Source organism: Colobus angolensis, unplaced genomic scaffold, assembly GCF_000951035.1.
Source record: "Colobus angolensis palliatus isolate OR3802 unplaced genomic scaffold, Cang.pa_1.0 Scaffold72, whole genome shotgun sequence".
In the NCBI taxonomy this organism is placed as follows: domain Eukaryota; kingdom Metazoa; phylum Chordata; class Mammalia; order Primates; family Cercopithecidae; genus Colobus; species Colobus angolensis.
The window spans coordinates 456,455-483,923 of NW_012120932.1; the positions used below are offsets into that span (position 1 = coordinate 456,455).

General features: G+C 35.2%; 1 protein-coding gene across 2 annotated transcripts in view; it reads left to right on the forward strand.

Moving 5' to 3' along the window:
* Positions 1 to 27,469, forward strand: part of GALNT13 (polypeptide N-acetylgalactosaminyltransferase 13) — a 330,794-nt gene that overhangs the window by 287,811 nt on the left and 15,514 nt on the right. For both annotated transcript variants that reach the window (XM_011927454.1, XM_011927453.1), the window contains exon 9: positions 27,291 to 27,425. In XM_011927454.1, coding sequence (XP_011782844.1) covers positions 27,291 to 27,425 — 135 coding nt within the window. The remainder of the gene's footprint in view (positions 1 to 27,290; positions 27,426 to 27,469) is intronic.

A 27,469-nucleotide genomic window follows, 5' to 3' on the forward strand; every position in this document is an offset into this window, starting at 1 on the left:
GAAAAAATATGTGAACGTTTTTCTATATATAGTATCTATATATTTATATGGATGCTGTGTAATCTATTATAAATCTATAAAAATCTATCTGGAATATAGATCATATCTGATGAGTAGATACCTGGAAAGAAGACTGAGTTGGAAAAGAAATTTTCTTTTTTACCCCACTTTTTTCTGCATACAGTAGTACATGTATTTCCTTCATAATTAAATAAGAATGGAGAAATTTAAACTATTGAGACTAGAAGAACATTGTTGTGTTGCATTACCCCAATCTGATTAATTGGGTAACTTATGGCAAGTTACATAATATTTTTGAGTTTTGATATTGATTGTCCATAAAATGAACAAAATACTTCAAATTTTTTCTAAGACTAGGAAAATTCATTAAAAAAAATAACACTAAACATGGCACATACTAGACATGCCATATGTATTGGTCCATTACCATTAATTAGCCCCTTATTATTTCTATTGATGTTGTTAATTCTCTTATTTCTGAAGTTAAAAAATGTTCGTTTGGTGGCTAATGTTAAAAGCAAGATAAAAGCACAACACTTCATTTGGTATTGTTGATCTCAAAACAATGAACAACCTCTCCTGTAACTCTAACAAATATATATTACGGAAAAATTTAACCATCACATAAAACTCAATTATTGTGAATTCTGCTCTGATAGAATTCAGTATTTCTAAGATAATTAATACTAGGAACCTGTGTCACTTTTTGTCTTTCTCACTTTAATAAAAAACAGATTTAGAATTTTATTCTCAGAACTACCCTCCCTGGTTTTTTTGCTGTTCTTTTATGGTACCATGGAAGCAGCATTTATTTTTATGGTTATTTGGTTTTGGATGTTTTATAAGTAGCCCCCAACCCATAAAAATTACTCAAGCTTCTCTCTCTTGCTTTTACACAAAAATCACAACAAATGTGAAAATCCTTTTTTAACTTACTTTTCTTAAAAAAGGTATTTTTTTTGTTTGTGCACAATTATACCTTAACCATTTCTCCTTGCACAGGAGTTTTGATAGTTTGGGGGTTTTTTAAGGCCTTGCAGACATCAGGAGGAAAGTTACTTTTCAGTAGTTGTTAGAAATAATTTTCTTAAACACTCAGATTTCCAGCAAAATCTAAATGGAGTCAATGAAAGTTTTTGTAGCAGGAATACTGCAAAAGATAACAACTGGAGAATTATTATTAAATTCAACATGACCACTTTGAAGTGTTCTTTTTAAAGCCTTATAAATAAAAACCGTCTTACTCAAAGAATAACAAAATTCAACACTCCATTTATATCTATTCTTGCATTGATTTATTTTCCTTATCAAGGAAGTTCATCATGATCATTAACACTTTGAAAAGAATAAGAATTTGATTAACTTGAATATAAACTTTTACAAGTGAAAGAACTTACAATTTACTGAAATAAAGTATAGAAGTTAGGAGATTGTCTTCTCTGTACTTCTGAAAGATGACATGGATTCTTGGAAGCACTTCTGTGTCCCCTATAATGTTAATGACTCAAATTTACATATACAGCCCCAACCTCTCTCCTGAGCTCTAGAATCTATAGCCAGTTAATTATCGTTACTGTCTGCGGACATCTCAAACCCACCTATTTCCAAACTGAACTCATTTCCTTCCCTTTCACACAGCATCCAAAATGGAAACCTAACATAGAAACTTACTTCTGAAGTCTGATTAGTCACCAAATCCCAACATTTCTACGGAAAAACGTCCCTACGTCTTAGTCCTTTTATAACCAGGATCTCTGCCTTTGTTCTAGCCTATATCTACTTTTACCCATATGGATTTAAAACCTTATTATTTTCATGAATCATAATTCAGGCTACCTTAGTTTAACATCTCATTAAATTTTCATCAGCTTTCCACTGCCCAAAGAATAAAAGACAAATTATTTTGTATGGTATACAAACCCCTCATAATTGTATCGCCATCTGGCTTTCCAGCCTGATCTACCTTGATGTTCCATCAGTCTCCTGTGCTCTAGACATATGTCTGATAATTTCCCTTTCCTTGCATGCTGTCAGTGTTTTCCTATCCTAGCAGTTCATTTACACTGTTCTCTGAAATTGAGCTGTTGGCTACACTCTGCTCCACTAAAAAACTTTAAGACACACTCACTGTTGAAAACTCAATAATTTGGCTTATCTTTTGCTAGCTATTCACTACCAACTCCTTAACTTAAACAGGAGACATTTTAATGGGTAAACTATAATTTATTTATTCATTTTTTTGTTTAACATATAATATTTGTAAATGTTTATTATTATAAACCAGGCCCATCAATTTCCTTATAGCTAAAATCTGGTGATCACTAATATTTATTTCTTTAGAAATATGTCTAGAAGTACATTTGCTCAATCAAAGGTTATGCAAAATTAGAAGGCTTTTAAGGTATAGTGACAAATTTTTCTTTTTTCTTAAAGATTTCAGCAAATTAATAAGACTAATAGCTAAAATAAAAAGGACTCAGATAAACATTTAATACAAATTACCCTCTTTGAGTCTGACAATGATCTTTGAAGTAGATAGTGTTATTATCTTGATTTTACTTATGAATTTAATGGAAATCTTGAGTGATTAGTATCATGACTGAAATGGTAAAGCCAGTGTGAACCTAAGTCTGATTCCAAACCAGGTTTATAATCACTGTATTTGCATTGATTTCCAACCACACTTTCCAGGATTATAATCACAGTGGTCAACCGTGTGTATTATTGTTTTTGTTTTTTATCTTTGCTGTTTTAGTATGGGAGAAACATTTTAACTTGTTTCAACCACATTTCTAGCATTATCAATTCATTTAATGATTTGAAAAACTGGCATTTAAGCATTTCAAAAATTGTTATTGCAAATTTTCTAGTGATACTGTTGCTTATGTTTCCATTGAAGGTTGAAGGGGTTCTTTCTTCTCTTGTCATGTATAAGAGTACTTTGTTAAATATTATTACCCTTGTCATGCATGTTGCAAACATTTTTCTGACTTTTTGTTTACAGTTTGTTTTTATATACAGACTTTTAAGCAGTTCATATACTGCAAACAATGTTTGTCTTAATATTTTCTCTTTTTGGTGTAGAAATGCCGTTCATTTTTAAAGTGCTTTGAAACAACATTTACATCATCATAAAGGCATAAATACCAAAACTGATAACTAGATTACAGTCTCATTAGGAATATGTTATATCTACTCAAACTGACACTAATTTTTATTTAAAATTTACATAAAATAGCTGGGCATGGTGGCATGCATCTGTAGTACCATCTATTCAGAAGGCTAGGGCAGGAAGATCTCTTGTACATAGGAGTTTGAGTCCAGCCTGGGAAATGCAGCAAAACTCCATCTCTAGAAAAAAAAAAAAAAACTCTGATACATAAAATATATTTATAATTAGGTAAAAATTAAATTAATGTAACATTTATAAAATAAACATTTTACTTTAAAATTAATCGCTATAAAAATTTAAAAATCCAATGCTGTTTTCCTTTGAATAGCAGCAGCACATCTTTAATTAAAAACGAATAAAAATAGCCCCATACACATTGTACCTTTTCCTTTTAAAGGCAAATAATGTAAAGTAATGGAAAAATATTCACAACCTAGTGAATGCATTTATAATGTTTCTTTTTCTCCCTAGAGCCACTCATTTGGAGAGAGCAAGAAAGCACATGGAAACATTCCATATAATTTATTGCAGTAAATGATTCAGAGCTATTTTTCAAGGTAGCAAGCCTTTAAGGAAGCTTATGCTAGCCATTTCTTAAAATGCTATTTTCTGCCAAGATTAAAGAAGAGATCATTAGGTGTTATCTACACTTTTATATAAATGTCTCCTCTTCCTCTAACATCTGATTACTTAAATTGAATCTAACCTTATGACAGGTATATTAAAAATTTAGAGAGTAAACAAATACTTTGTCTCATTACAGATACTCTCCTAGAGAAAGCTTAATTATTTTAGTAATGTGTTCTAATGTAGTCACAGACTGTAATGAATACATTCATTCAACAGATATGTATTCATTTTAAAGTTTGCATTTTTATACGTACTGTAATTACTTAGAAGCCATTTCAATACTAATTTGGTCTCTTTTTAGTAGCTTGCACAGTGGAATTAAAACTTACCAGGGATTTCACAAAGTAAATTTGCAAGTTAAGTAGAATGGCCTATGAGGAAAGAAGGAAAATCTACCATTCATTAAATGTTTAAATGAGTTGGATACATGCAAGCGAGAAGAAAGCAGAGTTACCACAACTTCTATAGAAACAGGAATTATTACAGGAGCCTTTCATTATCATCGATGCTTGACTGGGAGAACTTCTCTGGTCTTTGCTGGCTTTGTCCTCCTGTCAGGAGATTATACTACACTTGGGATGGAATGGTATCTTAGTCTGTCTGGGTTGCTCTAATAAACATACAATAAACTGAGTGGTTTAAGAACAACAGAATTTTATTGTACACCGTTCTGGAGGCTGAGAAGTCTAAGATGAAGACACCAGCAGATTTGGTATCTGATGAAGGCAAAGTTCATTGAACCTTCTTGTTGCCTGCTCACATGGTGAAAGAGAAGAGCTAGATCTCTGGGGTTTCTTTCATGAGGACACTAGTCTCATTCCTCAGGGCAGAGACTTAGTGACTTGATCACCTTCTAAGGGCCCAGACTTCTAAGACTGTCACACCAGGGACTGGATTTCAATGCATGAATTTAGGAGGGGGGACCCAAGCATTTAGACCACAACAAATGATAATTTCAGTCAATCATTCATCCAAGAAAACCTGATTATCCTACTCGATAATAAACAATCTAGGTAGTATATGCCTAAGGGGAAAATATCCAAAGAAAAGGAACATTTCACTTTGGCTAGTTTTTCTTAGGGGATCATGAGTTATCTCTTTACCCACAAGTTCTTCAAACAATGAAGTTTGAAGTTTCCTTTCAAGTAAATCCAATAGGCTCTGCAATCATTGGATCAGTCACGTGTCAACAAAGCCTTAGGATACATGTCAGTGACTCTCTTATCTCCTTGCTACTCTGTTCAGTCTTGATTCTTCACATTTCATTTTTCTAGAAAATTAATCCCCTCAAGTTTATCTTTAAGGAGGTGTCAAAGTTGTACCATTTCCTGGGTTTGCAGCCATTGTTTCAAACTCAGTGTGTCTATAATTACCTTATCTTTTATCCCAAGCCTTTTGTCCTCTAATCTCTTTCTTTCATCTTTTACATTTTTGTCTCTCATCTTTCATCACCCCATGCTCACTACAAACTGGACCCTAAGCCCTGGGGATTCATTCTACTAGTCTTTTTAAAACCTATTTCTTCTTTTCCTCCATTAATAACTCAACTTTCTAAATTTGAGCCTTGATTGCCCCAGACTTGAATTACTACAGTGATTTTCAGTGTAGTTGCCCCAAACTCCAGCCTGTCCCTATCTTCATTCTACCTTCCTTAAATAATTAAGCGATGACTCCTAAATTATCACTCCCAGACTTCCAATTAGCAAAACATACAAGCACCAGGAAAACCCTGAAAAAGTTCCTAGTTATTACAGGATAAAATTGGCATTGTTTACACAATTTGACCCCTTTCTGCTCTACTCCATCAACTTTATTGACCCTGACCAGACTTGTAAAAAATTGTTATTGTTAGTCGTTTTTCTTATAGCTTTGCCTTTTTTTTTTTTTTTTTGAGACGGAGTCCGCTCTGTCGCCCAGGCTAGAGTGCAGTGGCCGCATCTCAGCTCACTGCAAGCTCCGCCTCCCGGGTTTACGCCATTCTCCTGCCTCAGCTTCCCGAGTAGCTGAGACTACAGGCGCCCGCCAGCTCGCCCAGCTAGTTTTTTGTATTTTTTTAGTAGAGACCGGGTGTCACCATGTTAGCCAGGATGGTCTTGATCTCCTGACCTCGTGATCCGCCCGTCTCGGCCTCCCAAAGTGCTGGGATTACAGGCTTGAGCCACCGCACCCGGCCAGCTTTGCCTTTTCTTAAACCCACTTGCCATGACCTTTCCATGCTTTATTATTTTTTATTTTTATTTTTATTTTTTTGAGGCAGAGTCTTGCTCTGTTGCCCAGGCTAGAGTGCAGTGGCACGATTTCGGCTCACTGCAACCTCCACCTCCACCTCCTGGGTTCAAGTGATTCTCCAGCCTCAGCTGGAGAGTAGCTGGGATTACAGGTACCTACAACCATGCCCGGCTAATTTTTGTATTTTTAATAGAGACAGGGTTTCACCATGTTGGCCAGGATGGTCTGGAACTCCTGACCTCAGGTGATCCACCCACCTTGGCATCCCAAAGTGCTGGGTTTACAGGTGTGAGCCACCGCGCCTGGCCACTTCTATAACTATGTAAATTCTATCAATCTAGTAGCAGAACTTCAAAACCCACCATCTCTATATAGTGCTGTATTTTTTCTGCTTTTCAATATACATTTATATTTCCTTTGAACTTACACTGCAGAATTATTTCTCATGTTTTTAACTTATATATTATTTCTTAATATTTTATTCTTTAATCTTTATGTTGTCATTCGATAATGTATGTTTCATTATCCTATCTGCAAAAATAAATTGTAATCTTGTTTTGGATACAAGAATTTGTTGTTATTCTAAAAAAATAAAATCCCCCTACAGGAATAAACACTTATTAAAAGAATGAACAAGTAAACAATTGTTATAAAAATGTTTAAAGTTACCCAAGAGCCTACTGTTACCACAAAAATAGCTTCAAAATTCTGACTACATAAAGTAAAATCATCTTCCTGGAGGATGAAATTGTTCCTATAGAAATGTGTGGAGGCCGGGCGCGGTGGCTCAAGCCTGTAATCCCAGCACTTTGGGAGGCCGAGACGGGCGGATCACGAGGTCAGGAGATCGAGACCATCCTGGCTAACACGGTGAAACCCCGTCTCTACTAAAAATACAAAAACTAGCCGGGCGAGGTGGCGGGCGCCTGTAGTCCCAGCTACTCCGGAGGCTGAGGCAGGAGAATGGCGTAAACCCGGGAGGCGGAGCTTGCAGTGAGCTGAGATCCGGCCACTGCACTCCAGCCCGGGTGACAGAGCGAGACTCCGTCTCAAAAAAAAAAAAAAAGAAATGTGTGGATTTGGGGCTGTGGTAACTGAAAATGAATATCAAAAGATATCCATGTTCTAAGCCCTGGAGCCTGTGCCTTATATAGCAAAAAAGATTTTGTTGACATTATTTTGTTAAAGATCTTGAGATATGGAGATAATCTTGTGTTATCTGGATAGCCATGCTACCACATGTATCCTTATAAAAAGGAAGCAGAGGTAGAAGAAAACAGAAAAAAAAATCATGTGACCATAATGGCAGAGCTTGGAGTAATGTGGCCAATAAGCCAAGGAATGGTTGCAGGCACAAGAACCTGGAAGAAGCCAGGGCTGGATTTTTCCCCCAGACCCTCTGGAGGGAAAGAGGCCCTGCTGATACCCGATTCCCACCCAGTAAAGCTGATTTTGGACTTCTGGCCTCCTGAAATGTGAGAGAATAAATTCCTGTTTAAGCTGCCAAGTTTGTGATAATTTGTTTTATCAACCACAGGAAATTAAGGGCTCACAAAGAAAATTCTAGAAACAGTTATAGCTCAGAGTTCATAATAGCCCACTTATTTAGACAAAAGGTTCTAAGATACTAAACCTTCCTCAAAGTTGGAAACATACACGATTTCATCCTGATACTTCTAAAAATGATGTGATAGCTAGAAAGAATGGACCTAAATTATATAGTACTGATTCTTCAGAAAGTTTTAATTGTAGAATTTTTGTTTTTAGAGATTCTATTTTAACTAAAATTTTTTATTCTCTACCATCATAGTAATTGTAAATAACATTGTCAATGAATTATAAATCCTATATTAATAAAAATATAAAATAACTAAAATGAAATCCTTAAAATATTAAATGATAATGGCTCCTTCTGTTACTAGTTAATAAGTCCTGCATAGGAGTATTAAAATTGTTTTATCCAATAATTGAGCAAAAAATCAACAAATAACATTTTCCTGAGTCAAGCAAATTACACTTATATTAGAGGAACATCTGTGAAAACTTGGAGTTGATAAAAACTTGTAGGAACTTGTGATCTGATCCTGCCGGGTGTTGCCTGGCCACAGTATTTTCTGGCATAGAAACGTTAAATATGTCACGTTTGACCCTTTTCTTTCCCTGACAAGAGTTACTCAAAACTCGTAAGTTTTTTTTTTCTTAACATCTCCTAAAAATTGAAAACTAGTATTGGCTGTTTTTCAGATTTATCTTTTAAGTATTATACAGTCTAATTTTATGTTTCTACCTATTGATTGTCAACATCTACCATGTAAGACCTTTTTTCAAAAGTCTTAGAAAAATTGTCAATTCAAGTCAATCTAGAAAACATCTTTTCCATTTTCATAAAGTATTTAAAATCAATTTCATGGAATCCTACATTCATTTAAGTAAGTCACAACTTCGGTTCTTCAGTTCTTTGCTTTCTAGCTATGAGTACAAAGTTGGTTATATGATTCCTTGTGTCAATAACATTAGAAAACAGCTTCATAAAAGTTCAGATATTCCTGGTGTTAAAATCATAAGGATGTCTACTATGATTCTTGATAAGAAAAAGCAGTACATGGAAAAGGGACTATGGCACCAACAAGGGAAGGACACCAGACCAAATTGGAGAAGACAGTGTCTAAGAAGGCATCTTAGAAAATAACGAAGTATGTCAGTGCAAATAGTAGGACAAAAAAAAATTTATTCTGTTGATTAATTGGTTAAAGTATATCACCATCATCCAATGCATAACAGAGATTAATATTACATTTCTATAAGGCTTAAACATTAAAATGATATTCTTTTTTTAATGTACATAAACGTGTATCAGTTTTATCAATGGGATTCTAAGAATATTTGGAAAAACTGCCCTTAAAGTGAAATATCACAGAAAGTGTATAAAGCAGAAAGTTTACTACCCTGGTTTAATAAAACCCCAATACGTACACAGACACATACACATAGACACAAAGGCGTACCTCAACCGTCAAGACAGCTTTTCTTACTGAAAATGGAAAGCTGTTACCTGAAAATTTTACTAAAAGGAAAATGTTTTGCTACTAACAGCATCCACTTTGTACCCATTACCCACCAATTTATCTCCTCTACAGCTCCTGTTATTTACAGATGGACTGCAAGCTCTCTGCTAACTTTACCAAGATGGACTTGTCTCCATTAAACTAGATATTTATTCCCAGTAGAACTTATTACTCCTGTGTGCTCTTTTAATCTTCTGACCCTCATTCTTTCTCTACCTTGTCTTCAAATGTTTTTCTCCTGTTTTATGCCTAATTCCTTTTGACTTGAGGCTGTGACCTTACTCATTACTGTGAAATGTATTCTTGTTCAAGTAACCTTCTGGCCAACATTTTATCATATTTAATATTTTTTAATTAAATGATTTGAATGCATGAGTCTATGTGAAGAATATTAAGGTCTTTTGAAATACTCTCCTATTCCCCATCACCCTTCGACTAGCTGTATGCCTATTTTTCATTGAGGACATAATTATTTTCACCATAACCACTTTAAGCATTTTATAATAGATAATATAACTTTATCTTGGCTTAATCCATGTAGTAACAGTTTATTATTTTCTAGGAAAGGTAAATAATGTCTATGATTTCTAAATTAACAGTGTTGCCTGGCCCACTTTTATATTCTTGAGAAGGCAAGCAGAATCCATACTTATGATTAGTTGCTTTGCTGTACCTGTGATTGTCTTCATCTTAATGCATTTGCAATTCCATCCTAGTATGACAGTATTGGAAGAAATTAGGCAAGCGTATTCCTAGTTTTTTGCTTTTTAAATATGAAAACTGATTTTTTCAGAAATGAAAAGAGAGCACAATAAAGCCAAGATGACATAAAACTAGACAAGAAATTCATATTCGAATATTTGACTAGACAATGCTAATACTTTATCTCCGGAAGAAAAACATTAAGTTTGGAAAAAGAAAACATCTGAAAAAATATGCAAGTGAAATGAAAATATTTGATATAATATTTTATAGCACAAAATATATTTTATATTCTGTATAAGATTTTTAAAGGATTCCTTGCTTAAAACTTACCAATTTTTAAAAGGAGTCATCAAATATAAAATACTATTGAAAGCAGCCCAATGAGAGGAGACTAATCAAATGTAAGCTACACATCAATATGGCTAAAAAAAATGTTTTAGATATGTCATTTAAAGTTAACTATCCCGTATATATTTTGCCTTGCTATGAATATAGACATAGTGGTCATACTATGTCAGCAAAGTATCTTCTATTATATATTTTACTTGCCCTATTATATACTCATGTCAAGTAAAAAGGAATTGGATCTGAGAGATGAGATTGTCATTTTTCTATATAAATGATGAAAAATTATTTCTAATTTTTATTTTCCAAATCTATTCTTACCATTAAAAGTTATCTTTATACTGAAATATGTCTAATATATTTTTCTTTGCACAAGAAATTTTTATATATGTTTTCTAGGATTTTATTGCATTCTACACTAATTTGAAGCATGTATTAGTATGAGATGGTTTTTTCTTTTTAATTACTTACATCATATATAATTAAACATGTAAAAAATATATATGTATATATATACTTGTTTTAGAGAGATAGATATCCCTGGTTAAATCCACTTGGACACAAGATTTAATATAAATAGGCACACAAACCATATACTCGATCTCATAGGGAATACAAAAGAATCATTAGCAATACACCAAGCGTTCATAATGCTCTACAGGAGGCATTCAAAAAAAGGTCTGATAAGGACAGGAATGGAATGGGTCTAAAAGACTCCACAAAGCACTTGGCGTGCACAAGAGCAGAGGGTGAATAAGGACAGTAAGGACACTGTGACAAATGGAATTGAAAGTCTGGAGTGGGACAGTGGAAAATTAAGTTTTATAAGTAGAGGAGCTAAGATTACAATAGACGGTAAATGTCAAGCAAGGGAATTTTGACTTGAGGGGACAAAAGCAGTGAGCTTTCAGACTACAAAGGTTGTCAAAGGATAGTGTGTAATAAGCATCATGAAAATACTTGGACATTCACTTTTGTTATTAAAAATGACACAGTGAATTCAGCCAAATATGAAAAGGACTTTTTATTCATGTTATTTAGTATTGAAGTATAATTTCACAGCAAGCAGGGGCAGACTGTAGAACCTTTTTCAATTCATTTCTTTTATTCTGCTATCAAAGGATTTGATCCAATACAAAGCATGAAGCTGCATGTGGTGTATACAGAAATGATACCTTTCCATTAAAGGAAAAAGGCTTCAGTAGGTAACCATGGAAACAGCCTAGTGTCCATTCCAATTTCTAATAGAAAATCTTGGTCTTCTAATGAAAACCTACCAGATAAACATATTTCTACTCCAACTCTCTAGTTCTAACTCTCTAAAAAGATTTGGAATATTCTTTTAATTTAAAAAGTAAAATGTGTTTATGACTGTAACATGCAAAATGGAAACCATCATTCTTAGCAAACTATCACAAGAAGAGAAAACCAAACACCGCATGTTCTCACTCATAGGTGGGAACTGAACAATGAGATCACTTGGACTCGGGAAGGGGAACATCACACACTGGGCTTATCATGGGGAGGGGGGAGGGATTGCATTGGGGAGTTATACCTGATATAAATGATGAATTGATGGGTGCTGACGAGTTGATGGGTGCAGCACACCAACATTGCACAAGTATACATATGTAACAAACCTGCACGTTATGCACATGTACCCTAGAACTTAAAGTATAATAAAAAAAAAAAAAACCAAAAAATTCAAACGTGCATTTTAAGATAACACCAAGGAATGATCAAAGCAGTCTTGATAGCTCACTGTGGCCAGTGTCCAATTCATGATTTACACATTACTGAGAGCAAGTGCCACTTCTGGGTGGCAGAAATTGTCATGTTCCAATCCACCTAACAAAGAGACCTGATTTTTTTTTTCTTTACTCAGTGAGTAAACCAAGTGACGCATGAGCTGGGCTTATTTTTTATTGTTATACTTTAAGTTCTAGGGTACATGTGCACAATGTGCAGGTTTGTTACATAGGTATACATGTGCCATGTTGGTGTGCTGCACCCATTAACTCATCATTTACATTAGGTATTTCTCCTAATGCTATCCCTCCCCCAGCTCCCCAGCCCATGACAGGCCCCAGTGTGTGATGTTCCCTGCCCTGTGTCCAAGTGTTCTCATTGTTCAATTCCCACCTATGAGTGAGAACATGTGGTGTTTGGTTTTCTGTCCTTGTGATAGTTTGCTGAGAGTGATGGTTTCCAGCTTCATCCATGTCCCTGCAAAGGCCATGAACTCATCCTTTTTTATGGCTGCATTGTATTCCATGGTATGTATGTGCCACATTTTCTTAATCTGGTCTATCATTGATGGACATTTGGGTTGGTTCCAAGTCTTTGCTATTGTGAATAGTGGCACAATAAACATACGTGTGCATGTGTCTTTATAGTAGCATGATTTATAATCCTTTGGGTATATACCCAGTAATGGGATGGCTGGGTCAAATGGTATTTCTAGTTCTAGAACCTTGAGGAATCGCCACACTGTCTTCCACAATCATTGAGCTAGTGTACGCTCCCACCAACAGTGTAAAAGCGTTCCTATTTCTCCACTTCCTCTCCAAGCTGCACTTATTTTTTAAATATAGGAATCTTATGTGGTATTACATATAAATCTAACATAAGGACATGGCCCCCAATTTCCAACTTAAGCTTTTAGAGACAAGTTAAAATTGATCTCTAGGATCCCTTGTACAGAGGAATTTCATATAATTTTTGTAGCTCATGCCAGCTCTAGGAGGTACAACATAACCTTCCCCCTCCCCTGGCATGTGTGCTGTGTTGACTTTCTTCCAAAGATTACAATGTGGAAGAGTATAGTGGCAACTTTACAATGGAGAACTATTGGCAAATACTACCTTGAGTATGTAATCAAGATTCTATAATATGAGTCATAGTGATACCATACACCCTTGATATGATGTGATGAGAATGGCACTGTACCCTTGTGGTCTTCTACCCCCAACCCTAGACCCCTAATCCAACCATGAGATAAACATTAGAAAAATTCAAACTGAGAGATATTCTATAAAGTGCCTGATAAGTATTTCTCAAAACCATCATCAAAAAGATAAAAGTCTGAGCATCTATCAGAGTAGGCTGAGGGGATATGATGACTAAAAATGTATTGTGGGATGGGATCTTGGAAAAAAAGGAGCGTGGATTGAATTTGTAGGGGAACATGATGGAAAAGCCTAATGAAATCTGAATAAATGCTGGAGTTTATAAAAGTATCACCAAGAAGTGAAATGCTAAGTGTGTGGAAAGAACATGGGACTTGGAGCCTGACAGACCATGGTTCCAAGACTGGCTCTCCCACTTGCAAACGGAGTGACTTTGTAGAGCTTCTTTAACCTTTGCAAACCTCATAATCCTAATTTTCAAAAGAGGAATAACACTGTATGTGCTATATCATATTTAATATACAGTGTATTTTAAATGGCAGCTGTCTTTCCTAACACACAACAGTTGCTCCCAAAATGTTCTTTCTCCCCTTGCTTCCAGCCCAACATCAAAAGGCTAGCACCTCTGACCCTCTGTCTGGAGGTTTGCACTCCAAAGGCTGCTTTGCCCATCAGTCACATTAAATTCTGCTCCCTGGAAGCTCACCTCAAGCAAAAGGTGAGGGCAGATGATGTATAAATATCTCAGCCCTGTCACTCTTTGAGGGATTAATTCTGACATGCTTATTCTATAGTGGTTGCCAGGGATCCCCAACAGAATTAAGCTCTAGTTATCCATAGTGTAAACAATTAGAAAATTTACCACGTATTAGCCTTTTTCTCTTCCCTACCACCACACTTGTCTTTTCTGAGATCGTATTCCTAATAAACTACTTGCACTTGAATTACTGTCTCAGTGTCTGCATTTGGGGGAACCCAAACTAAATAGATCCTGCTCTTAGTTTGCAGCAATACTGAATGCTGTAAGTAAATAAGATTTCTTTAAACTTGAAACCATCTAGAAAACTTTGGTATTATTTGCACACAATGCAAGCATTGTGGTAATAACTGCAAGGTAAATTTTGAATATTGTATCTGGTAAAGGGTACTTTCCCTTTACAGATGAGAGTTGTAAACGATACATAAGTATATCATTATGTCATTTAGTACATTATGATTTGGCTTTCCAGTCTTTTTATATATGTAACAATTTTATCTAATTACATGCTTGAATATATCTGGTATAGTATATACCAGAGTTTTAGGAAGTGTCTAAATATATAAGCAAAAACTTTTAAAATTATATGAAATGTTACAAAAACACCTGTAAAAGACATTCAAATGGGAGAGCAAAAAGTCTTTTATTATTTTTCAGCAATTAAACCGAACACTAAAATTAATATAATACTTTATATAGGTATCATGTGAATGATATATATTATTGTTGTTATGTCTATTTTAAATTCACAGGCTTAGATCAGTAAGAACCTCAAAGACCAGATATGTTGCTGCACAATGGTACCAACTAATGAGACAGGCATAAAGGAAAACTATGTATGTATGTATGTATGTATGTTACCCATTGCTAAAGAAGAATATCTCATTTAGAAGTCAACATTCTTCCCTTGAAATATATTTTCAAGAGCCAGTTCTTCATAGAATAAATATTTAAGGAATGATACAGTTGAAAAAACATAGACGAATATACCATCAAGAGAAAGATAAGTTGCTAGAAGACCATTATGAAAAGAACGGAGTTCAAATGAGGTTGGAATAGTAGGAGAAATTCTTACAGAAATGATAGCACTGGGTTAGATGTATGTGTATTGAATTCAGCAGTTCATGAAGGTCATGTGTAATTTGGATAAACCAGACACATTCAACACACAGAAAAATATGTTGAATAAATAGATGATTGAATAGCTGAGAAATAGAATGATGGAGATGCATCATGGAAAATGGTGTTTCACATGGTGAGAACCATTCTAGCTTTTGCATGTTTCCTTTTTCCTGATGGTCCCGTATTAGTTTTCTATTGTTTCATAACAAATTGCTACAAATTTAGTGGCTTAAAACAACACAAAATTATTATTTCACAGTTTGTAAGAGGAATTCAGGCACAATGTGGCTGGGTTGTCTGCTCAGGGCCTCACACAGCTGAAATTCAGGTGTTGGCCAGAGCTGTGATCGCAGTTGAGCCCCAGGGGATTCCTCTTCCAACCTCCCTGGTTCCTGGCAAAATTCAGTTCCTTGCAGCTGTAAGATTGACTTCCTATCTTTGTTTGTTGTCTGGTTCTCTGCCAGGGTTGCTCTCTGCCAGCAGCTAGAGACTGCCCTCAGTTATGTGCCATGTAGCTCTCTCTAAATCATGGCAGTTTTCATCATCAGGCCAGCTGGAGATTCCCTCTCTTCAGTGCTAACCCAAGGTTGTATCTAATATGTTTGTAATATAATGTAATGTGATCTCGAAATGACCGTTCTGTCATGGCCACACTGTCCCACACTTAAGGGAAGGAAGTTATATAGGGCATGTATACCAGGGGACAGAAACCTTGGATCATCTGCAAATTATACATCAGTCACAAAAAAAGCAACCTCTGTACATTCAAGCATAATTCGTGGGATATATTTTGGAAGGGATTCCCAACTCAGTTTAAATTTGCAATTTATATTCTTCAATACTGCAATAGTAAAATATGAGTATCTGCAGCATAATATTTATAAATTAGATTTCCCAAATTGTAGACTTCCTTTAAAACCCTTCAGGGCAGAGTCAAGTATTAAAAATAATACATAAAATTTAACATCAGTAATGTTTAAAATGGGAAGATTTAACAATGAAGTAGAAAAGAGACATGTCAGTCACATTTTGTTATTATATTACTGCATATTGCTTATTGTATTATCTTGCACTCTTGCTCTGTTTCCCATAAAGACTAGGGAATTTCAAAGACAAATTGTTTTCATTTCAATTCAGTTAGTAATTATTGGACACTACTCTCCTACTAGAACAGTTTGCACAGGGATTCAAAATATATCCTTATCATTGTTACTGAAAACACGAAATATTTTTAAAAGAACCTAAAAACTGATAGGAAAAGACGAGATAGAATATAATCAAATGTAGATATTATGCATGAATATTGCACATAAAATCACTAATATTTAGATATTACTTGAGGCAAATGCTTTGTTCAGAGCTTACAGGAATTTGTGTTATTCAATCTGTAAAATAGCCCATGAAAGAGGAGGCATATATTTATCTCTTTTCTCAGATGAGGAATCCAACATTTTGACAGAGACTCCCAGTAACTCTGGTCCTGAGTCATAGCTCTCAAACTTAGGTTTGTGTAATCTTCCAGAGCTCATTTTTCCAGTATTATCCAATTCCAAATATATACAGATATGATATCTTCAGTACAATGGCAGATAAGCCATCTGGGTAAAAATGCTAAGAGAGTGCTAAATGAAGAAAGTGAAGAATGTATGAAGACTTTAAGGAGACTAGTCTTTTGCTTGGCAAAGTGGAGTGGGAAGGATAGTCCTAGTGATGTGATCAGCACATACCTGGTCAGGGATGGAAGAATGAGATGGCTTGCTGAGTGCAAATCAAAAAAGCATCACTTTGTTATATTGAGGTGAAAGCAGAAAGAGTTAATGCTTTACAGATGATATTGAAGACAGGATGAGAATAGTGAACATAAGGTGCATACCCACATCCTGTTTTTAGTTATAGAATTTTAGAGCATTAAAGCTATAAAAAATAAGTGATATCATCTAGATGTGTAAGAGTAAGTTAAGAGTATACAGCCAGATGCTACTTACTCCTCCTGACCCTCCTCTGCACAAACCACTGAGCTAACAGCCTATAGATGAAACCTGAAATCAATTCATGCATAGGAAAAGGTGCTGTCTGGGAATAAACTTGGCAGCTCCACTGGTGAATTCAATTCCATCTATGAATTCTCCACGCTGACTTCAGGATGATGTGACATGTGGAGGAAGATAATATTTAAAAAAATAATTTGCATTGCTAAAGGTATAATTTTTGTTGCTAAACAGTTTTCCCTTTGATTTCAATACAAATTTTCTTGGGTTGTTTTTAGATGAGAGAGAAAATCATTATGACAAGTTTACTTTCTTATAAGTTATATATCTGGATTTTTTTTTGACATACTTTTCAAATTAACTACGTTCCAAATACCTAAAGAGATCTCCCAGAGGATGCAAAGGTCCAAAATGACTAAATAATGGGTGTGTAAAGAGAATTTGAAGCACGTGGACAAGTAGTGGCAAATAGCAGAGCTTCAGGTTCAGAGAGACCTCTGTCATTAAGCGGCTTGGAAATACTGGGTGAATCCTGTAACTTCTTTGGCTTCAGTTTCATTTAGAAAGCAAAGCCGTTGGCATAATTTGATATATATATCAAACTGTGAGCTTTTATAGTAAATATTGTGCTGAGGAACTCAAACAAAAGTATTTTATAATTTAAAACTAAATGTAGGAAAATCAAAACCTATATGATAAAGCTGCACCAAATATACATGTAGACATTTTGAATTCAAATATCTATTCATTTGTAAACTATACCTTAATAAAAAATAAAGCAAAAATGAATACGTGTATTTGTGTCTAGGAGTACATTGTTTTATTACACTTTGCTTCATTGTGCTTCACAGATATTGCACTTTTTAACAAATGGAATGTTTGTGGCAACTCTACATGGAGCATGTCTATTGGCCTCATTTTTCCAACAGCATGTGCTCACTTGATGTCTTGGTGTCATACTTTGGTAATTCTCCCAATATGTTAAACTTTTTCACCATTATTTTATCTGTTATGATTATGACCAGTGATTTTTTATGTGACTATTATAATTGTTTTGGGGTGCTACAAATCGTACCCATGTAACAACAGCAAACCTAACTGATGAATGTTGTGTGTATTCTGACTGCTCCACAGACTGGCCATTCCCTCTCTCTTGCTCTTCAGGCCTTCCTGTTCCTAAAACACAACTATTGAAATTAGGCCAGTTAATAACCCTACAATGGCATCTGTGTTCAAGTGAAAGGAAAAGTCACATGTTTCTCACTTAAAAGCTATAAAAGATTAAGTTTACTGAGAAGGTATGTCAAAAGCCGACATAAGCCAAAAAGTAGGCTTCTTGCACCAAACAGCTGGCAAAATAGTGAAGGCAAACAAAAAATTCTTGAAGGAAATTGAAAATGTTACTCTAGTAAACACATAAATGAAAAGAGAGCAGACAGCCTTATTCCTTATATAGAGACAGTTTTAGTGGTTTGGATAGAAGATCAAACAAGCTATGAAATGCCTTTACGCCAAAGCTTCACCACAGCAGGGCCCTAACTCTAATTCTATGACGGGCGAGAAAGCTGCAGAAGAAAAGTTGGAAGCTAGCAGAGGTTGGTTTATGAGTTTTAAGGAAAGAAGTTCTCCCTATAACTTTAAAGTGCAAAGTGAAGTAGCAAGTGCTGAGGGAGAAGCTGCAGCAAGTTATCCAGAAGATCCAGCTGAGATCATTGATAAATGTGAATACAGTAAACAACAGATTTCAACATAGACAAAACAGCACTCGATTGGAAGAAGATGCCATCTGGGACTTCCATAGCTAGAAAAGCGAAGTCAATGCCTGGTTTCAAAGCTTCAAAAGACAGGCTGATTCTCTTGTTAGGAAAAATATAGCGAGTGACTTTCAGTCAAAACCAATGTTCATTTACCATTCCCCAAATCCTAGGGCCCTTAACAATTACGCTGAATCTACTCTGCCTGTGCTCTGTAAATGGAACGACAAGGCCTGGATTACAGCACATCTGTTTACAACGTGGTGTACTAAATATTTTAAGCTCACTGTTGAGACCTATTTCTCAGGGAAAAAAAAGATTCCTTTTAAAATATTACTCTTCATTGATAATTTACTCGATCACTCAAGACCTCTGATGGAGATGTACAAGGAGATTAATGTTTTAATGTCTGCTAACACAATATTCATTCTGCAGACCATAGATCAAGGAGTAAGTTCAACTTTCAAGTCTTACTATTTAAGAAATACATTTTCTAGGACTCTAACTGCCATAGTGATTCCTGTAATAGATCTGGGCAAAGTAAATTGAAAACTTTATGGAAAGTATTCACAATTGTAGATACCACAAATAACATTTGTAATTCATGGAAAGAGGTCAACATATCAACAATAACAGGAGTTTGGAAAAAGCTAATCCCAACCCTCTTAGATGACTTTGAGGGGTTCAAGACATCAGTGGAGGAAGTAATTGCAGATAGGGTAGAAATAGCAGGAGAACTAGAATTAGGAGTGGAGCCTGAAGATGTGACTGAATTGCTGCACTCTCATGCTAAAACTTTAATGAATGAGCTTTGCTTCTTATTAATGATCAAGGAAAGTGGTTTCTTGAGATATAATCTCCTATTGAAGATGCCGTGAACACTGTTGAAATGACAACAAAGTATTTAGAATATTACATAAACTCAAGTTGATAAAGCAGTGGCAGGTTTTGAGAGGATTAATTAAAATTTTAAAAGAAGTTCTACTGTGGGTAAAATGCTATCAAATAGCATCACATGCTACAGAAAAATCTTTAGTGAAAGGAAAAGTTGATTTATGTGATAAACTTCATTGTTGTCTTATTTTTTAAAATGACTACATCCACCTAAATTTCATCAGTCACCACTCTGGTCAACCTGCAGCCATCAGCATTGAGGCAAGACTCTCCATCAGCAGAAAGATTATCACTCACCGAAGGCTAGGATAATTGTTAGCATTTTTAGCAATAAAGTATTTTTAATTAAGGAATATACATTGTTTTTTGAAACACAATACTACTACACACTTAATATGGCTACTATATAGTGTAAACATAACTCATAGGCATGGGGAAACAACATGTCTTGCTTTAAATTTGATACTTGTTTTATTGTAGTGATCTGAAACTGAACCCACAGAATCTCTGAAGTATGCCTGTGTATACGCATGTACATACATACACACTCACACCCCCTTCATCTATGGATGAAAAAAGGAAAGAAAGAAACCCTGTGGCAAGATAGAGCAAGTAGAGGGTGTTTAATTCCTGAGTCCTTTGCAGAAAGAGACAAAATTCAGGTCCCAATAATACAGCAATGCCTTTCCTTTCTTGCTTTGTAACTTGTACTGCTGGAACAAGGTTTCATTAGCACAGGCTCACGCTAGAGATTTGAGCAAACTTTTGTTTGTAGTTTTTCTAAAAGGTTATGAAAAAAGAGTATTTTAAAAGAAGTAACTATATACACATTAGGATTTTAAACAATACAATTGGTAAAAAAAATAAAAAATGTGGACACCTAGTCTTTCGTTATGTTAAATTTAACAGAATATTTTAGATCCTTCTCACAGAAGTCCTTGAAATTATTTAGATGTTGTTTTAGGTATTTGAAGAATCTTAAAATATCTTTGGACATTCCCCCTAAAAAGAAAAATCTAGAACAAACCATACATGTAGGTGAAAAATAAAGAATGCTTACCATCTGATATGATTTGACTGTGTCTCCACCAAAATCTCATCTTGAATTGTAGCTCCCATAATCCCCACATGTCATGGGAGGGACCTGGTGGGAGATAATTGAATCATGGGGGCAGGTTTTTCCCATGCTGTTCTCATGATAGTGAATAAGTCTCACGAGATTTGATGGTTTTACAAAGGGCAGTTTCCCTGAACACGCTCTCTTACCTGCCACCATATAAGATGTGTCTTTGCTCCCCCTCTGACTTCCACCACAATTGTGAGCTTCCCCAGCCATGTGGAACTGTGAATCCATTAAACTTCTTTCCTTCATAAATTACCCAGTTTTGGGTATGTCCTTATGGCAGTGTGAGAGTGAACAAAAACATCATCTATGAAAAGAAAAATATTGAGATTAAAAGGAATTGAGATTTGAATTGGCTTTATATATAGTATCATCCATTATAGATAGTACTCATTTGATTACAAGATAAATTCAGAGGCAGAAATCATTATGACCCCAATAAAGTATACATAAAATCAGTAAAATCACCTAGTCACATTATAAAACACCTTTATGAAGATATAGCTATAATAGAAAAGTATTTTGAAAATGGTTGATTTTATGCTGGTGGAAAGTATAACTGGATGTTAAAATTTCAGCCCAGATACCAAGATACAATAAATATGAACTGTAAAATCAGACTTCCCTACGCAAAATTTGCAGTGGCAATCAAAAATCAGATTTTCCTGTGCAAAATTTGAAAAAACACTTTGGAAATCTGATTCTGTGACATTAGACACTTCAACCAGCATGAGGAGAAAAAGGATGCATGTTAGTTTGCTGGAGCTTTTGTATAAAATTACTGCAAACTAGGTTTCTTAAAACCATAGAAATTTATTGTCTTACAGTTCTGGAGGCTAGAAGTCTGATATCAAGGTGTCAGAAGTGCCATACTCCCTCTGATACCTAAGGGAGAATCATCTTTTTCTGCTTCTAGCTTCCAGTGTTTGCCAACAATCCTTGGTGTCCCATGGCTTGTAGATGCATCATTCCAGTCTCTAATTCTATCATCACATGGCTGTCTTTTCTCTGTCTCTGTTCTTTTACAAGGACACCAGTCCTTTTAGATTAAGGGCCCATCTTACTCCAGTATGACTTCATCATAAGGACTATCTCCGTAAGTGTACACATTTTGCGGTACTAGTGGTTAGGACTTCAATCTATCATCTGGGGAGCCACAGTTCAACCCATAATGGAAGGTATCAGAATATGGAGAAGATTGTAAGATTTTGCCTGGAGAGAATAGTTGCCCTGCCTCTAGAGAAGATGGGCTGGGATTCTAGCTTCCAGTAAGAAGACGATTCAAGGCAGGGAAGTTCTTGAGTGTGCAACCCATGCAATCAAACAGAGCCCTACAATCTTGAAATTCCTGATAATTTTATAAAAATAAGTTTTGCATTTTCATTTTGCACTGGGACCTGCAAATTATGCAGGATGCCAGTTGGAGAGCTTGCTATATGCTTCTGGTATATGGCAGGCTGTGACCTGACTTACACACAATAAGACTGGCTTGTGACAACTGAATACAGGGAACTGACTACGCTGCCTAATGTTAGCCTGCCTCCCAGAGTTTTCACAAAAAGTGGCTCACTTGTAAAATATGCATTGTCCTCTTTCTTTGCACTTCAGTTAAGAGGTGCTCAGAGATGGGAATCTCTAAGAAAATCCAAATGGTCTCAGAACAGGGAGCTTTAAATCTCTGGCAGGCCAGAGAACAGGAAGGAGTTATACACAACAGTTCAAGTAAGACCTCTCTTACAGCTTTGCCACTCTGGAAGAATAAAAAAATTAAAAAAAAAGAAAAAACTGATTAGCAGACTGGGTGAATTTGGGAGTGGGCAGGAACAGTGAGGGAAAAAAAAAAAAAAGCTTAAGATGTAAAACAGAAAAAGCCTTTGCCTCTGCAGGCTGCCAACATAAATTAAGGCCAATGTGGAGAAGGGGGAATTATTTGATATTGCATTACATTTAGAGTTTTGATTAGTAATACTAAACAGTATATTCTAATTTTAGAATTGAATCCCAAGGTGACCTAAACAGGTTAGCCAAACCAAAAAAAAAAAAAATCATGCACACCATATTTTTCACTTAGGAATAAGGAAAGATACATTATCTACTCCAATACATTGTAAAGGGTCAGCGGTGGTGTGGCCTGAATTGTGTTCTTCTAGAAATTCATATGTTGAAGTCTTAACCCCCAGTTCCTTAGAATGTAACCATATTAGAGATGAGTCTTTAAAGAGGTAAAGTTAAAATGGCGTCATTAGGGTGCTCTAATCCAATGTAACTGGTATTTTTATAAAAAGAGATTAGGACACATGCAAACAGAGAAGGAAGACCGTGTGAAGACACATGGAGAAGGTCCCTCTTAGAAGCCAAAGAGAGCAGCCTCAGCAGAAACCAACTCTGCTAAGATCATGATCTTGGACTTCCAGCCTCCAAAGCTGTCAGGAAATAAATTTCTGTTGCTTAGGCCACCCAGTCCATAGTACTTTGTTATGGCAGCCGTAGTGAACTAATACAACAGTAAACAATAAAAACTGAGTTATTACAGTGAGTAATTAGTTTTGAAAGGCGTAATAATCAACAAGGTCCATAAACTGGAGCATAGACATTATTACCTGTATCATTATCATCATCTTATAAGATAGCTGAGATTAAAAGAGTTGACTTAAAAAATGGCCATGTTAGTGGTTGTTTGTAGACCTAGCTTGACTGAAGGACTACATAAGAATATATATGATACTAGATAGCTCATAATTTTACAGATTAGACAACATGAACATTAAGTGTGAAACAGAATTTTAAAAGCACTATAAATTACTAAATCCATAGGATTCATGTAAAGAGCTCTACTTGTTACATTTTGCAATACTGTAAGTTGGTATACATTCATAGAAATATAAATACAACTGCACAATAGAAGAATAGAGCAAATTTATTTAATGTAATATATATGAAGCATAGGACACATTTTTTAAAAAAATGGTAGTGTTCAATTAATGTTAACTTCCTCCCTGTTTCCTCTTTTATAATGGAAGGAAAGCCACAGAGATTGATTGTTTTTCCCTGCTTCTAGTCACCTTAGCTTAATTAAAGTGATTAGACTTTGAACCAATTAATTGTCATTAAAGTCAGACTGGCACTGGAACAAATGGAAACATATGCTAAATCTATGGTTCATGTAACTCGGTTCTGCTTTACTAAGTATTGGTAACCGATGATAAAGCAATTTGAGTGATAATCAGAAAAGGAAGAAGAATAGTTTCCATTATTTTAAGAGAATGTACAATGAGATTTTACTAATGAATGAATCAATCTTGTATAGTGTAGTTATCAACATACCTGATAGTTTAAAGTAAAGTGCTTCATTGGTGTTCAGGTTTGAAATATTTTATCTCACATAGGCATAAAGGTTTCAACCATAGCAAGGACAGGCTGGGCCTTACACATACTAAGAGTGTCTGTGGAGTAGTGAGATGGAAAAACAAGCAACAGCTGTAGGGAATAGCCGCTCCTAGGAAATCCAGCATGAGATTTGGAGATTATCCCCAAAGTCATAAAGGAACTCATAAGTAGTTAATCTAGAGGGTCATAATACAATGCTTAAATTATCAGAAATATCTGTCATCAGGTATTATAAACTCTCCCTCGGGACTTGCACAGCAGCCAAGGGTTCAGCTCAGACAGGCAAGAGCAAACATTGCTGGACCCTTATACTAAAATTTCTTGGTAGTGTTGGATAGAAATCCTCACTTTGGGATTAACTCCAACACTGAGAATAATAACTCTAAATATCAGCTACTGAATTTTGTCTGTGTGCCAGAATCTCTGCAAAGTATTTCACATATAATGTTTTCAGTATACCCAAAGTGAATTCCATGAACTTTTTACAGTAGTAGATATGAAAAAAATTTAATAATGACAATTATGGGTTCAAAAACTAATGATTAGTTTTCAAGAATAATATGTATATACTGACATGCACTGATTTTTATTATTATAAAGAGTAAAAAAATCCTAGAAACAAGCATAAAAATGAGATTATTTCTCAGGTACAAAAACAAATTAATCCTGATTTTACATTAATCCAAGAAAAACAAGGAAGCATTATCAACAGATTGTTTTTAACAAAAATTGCTTGTGAGCCAAATATTTTAACATCCGTTAATTTTTTTCAAGTACAAAGGCCAAAAAATAATTAACAGACATATAATTTATGTACACATATAAGTACATAAACTATTCTACAAATATATCTTTCTTAAATGTAAATTACTTAAGATAACTCTAATGACCACAAAATGAATCTACATTAGAAATTGAGGATCAAGGGATGTGGTAGAACTGCTCTCTAAAACTTTCAACAGGTACTATTTCCAAACTATCTTAAGAGACTCGAGAAGAATATACTGTATAAAAATGGCCTGAGCCATTAGAAAATTAAGGCTGAAATGGACGTTATGAGGTTTCCTTTTACACTGGCATTTGTACACTTTAAAAGGAAGCAATTTTAATGTAGAAGGCTATCCTTGAGTATTGAAATAATCCTATCATGAACAAAAGAAATTTCTCTAGAAATTTCCTTCTCTCAGCTTAAGATTCTCACTTGTGTAATTAAATAAGTTTGTAATTGTGTTTAAAATAATACTGTTTGGGGAGGATATGAATATTTCTGTTTGACGGGTTTTTATGTTATTCTTCTTAGGTGACCAGATGTTCTTCATAAAAACATATGAGCATGAAAAAGTAATGAAGCTAGAAAATATATTTGTGAATTGAATACATGAAGTCTGTGATATATTTTACATAATTCACTTAAATGTACTTCACATTTCTCAAAATTGTATATTAAGTAAATGTATAACCTTTGTGAAGAATTTTCTAGTTTTTTTTTGTTGTTGTTATTGTTGTTGCTGCTTCTGTTGTTGTTTTGAGACTGAGTCTTGCTCTGTCATCCAGACTGAGTGCAGTGGTGTGATCATGGCTCAAGTAATCTGCCAACCTCAGCCTCTCCCACCTCAGCCTCCCAAGTAGTGGGGACAACAGGCATGTACCACCATGCTTGGATAATTTTCTCTTAATTATTGTTTGTAGAGATGAGATCTCTGTATGTTTCCCTGGCTGGTCTTAAACTCCTGGGCTCAAGCAATCCTCTCGCCTTAGCCTCCCAAAGTGTTGGGATTACAGGCATGAGTCACCGACCCAGTCCCCAATAATTTCCTTTTAAGCAGTTGACAGAAGAAGGTATTTCTGTTCCATCATTGATTTTTCCACTTCCTTTCTCCGCTTCTTGTGATTTTCATAGAAGTCCTGAGAAGCAGTGCTGCAGAGGCAACTCTGCCAAGACTAACTCATTCAGCTTATGGAGCTCCAGAGTTTATATTATTTGTAAAGGTGACTTCCTCCAATTTCATCAGATATCTTTGAGAAACAAAAAGACCCTGACATGACCTTTCTCATTATCTATTCTGTTGACATAGCAAAGAGAAAGAAAAACCCACAGAATACTGAACAATGCTTATCATAGCTGAAAGAAGAAAACACATTCTATAATTATGTGCTTAATAACCCTCATGAGGCTGGGCACGGTGGCTCACACCTGTAATCCCAGCACTTTGGGAGGCTGAGGCAGGAGGATCATGAGGTCAGGAGATTGAGACCATCCTGGCCAACATAGTGAAACCCCATCTCTACTAAAATACAAAACGTTAGCCTGGCATGGTGGCGCATGCCTGTAATCCCAACTACTCAGGAGGCTGAGGCAGGAGAATCGCTTTAACCCGGGAGGCAGAGTTGCAGTAAGCCGAAATTGCACCACTGCACTCCAGCCTGATGACAGAACAAGACTCCATCTAAAAATAAAAAAAAAAAAAACTCATGAAACTTTAATAATCAATGTTGTAAATAAATTATTCACACCAGGAACAAAATAATAAAGATTATTATAGTTCAATTGAATTATCTAACAAAGAGTCCATAATCCACCATGACATTTCTTGGATATTTTCGGGAGAATTGATGTAGTTAAGCCTAGGCAAACCATATTAAAGAGATAAGTGTAGAGCCTACCTTTAATGAGATCTCTAGAGAAGATACTTCTACAACCTTCAGAAGCTCACTGACAATATTTAATAAAATTTACACAATGTACTTATGCTATCAGAAGAAAGATTTAAACTTCTATATGAAAAAATGACATTGTAGAATTGGAGAACTGGTCATAAGATGGTAGGAACAGGCACTGCCCTTCATTGAGCTCCATGCAGTTTGCAAACTATATTTTCTTTAACCTATTGTGAGCTTTATAGTGCAAGTATCAGGCAAGAAATACAGTGCCAGCAAATAGTGGGTATTTTAAAGTTTGTTTTGTTAAACTGAGGTCTCACCAAAACATCATAAAACAGATGACTTTGCCCTACTTTACAGTGGAGGAAAAAGACTCAAAGAGATGAATTAGCTTTCTCAAGATAACATACCAGCAATCATTTGAAAACACAAGTTTATCTGATATGAAAGCTTCCATGGGTAGATCTGCTCTATTGTAACGTTTTAAAATGTACATATTGTTTTATTAGCTGAATTTTATATTTTCAGGTATTTTCTTACACTGCTGACAAAGAAATTCGAACCGATGACTTGTGCTTGGATGTTTCTAGACTCAATGGACCTGTAATCATGTTAAAATGCCACCATATGAGAGGAAATCAGTTATGGGAATATGATGCTGAGGTATAGTATTTTCCTTAATTTACTTATTATTTGATGCTTGAGCT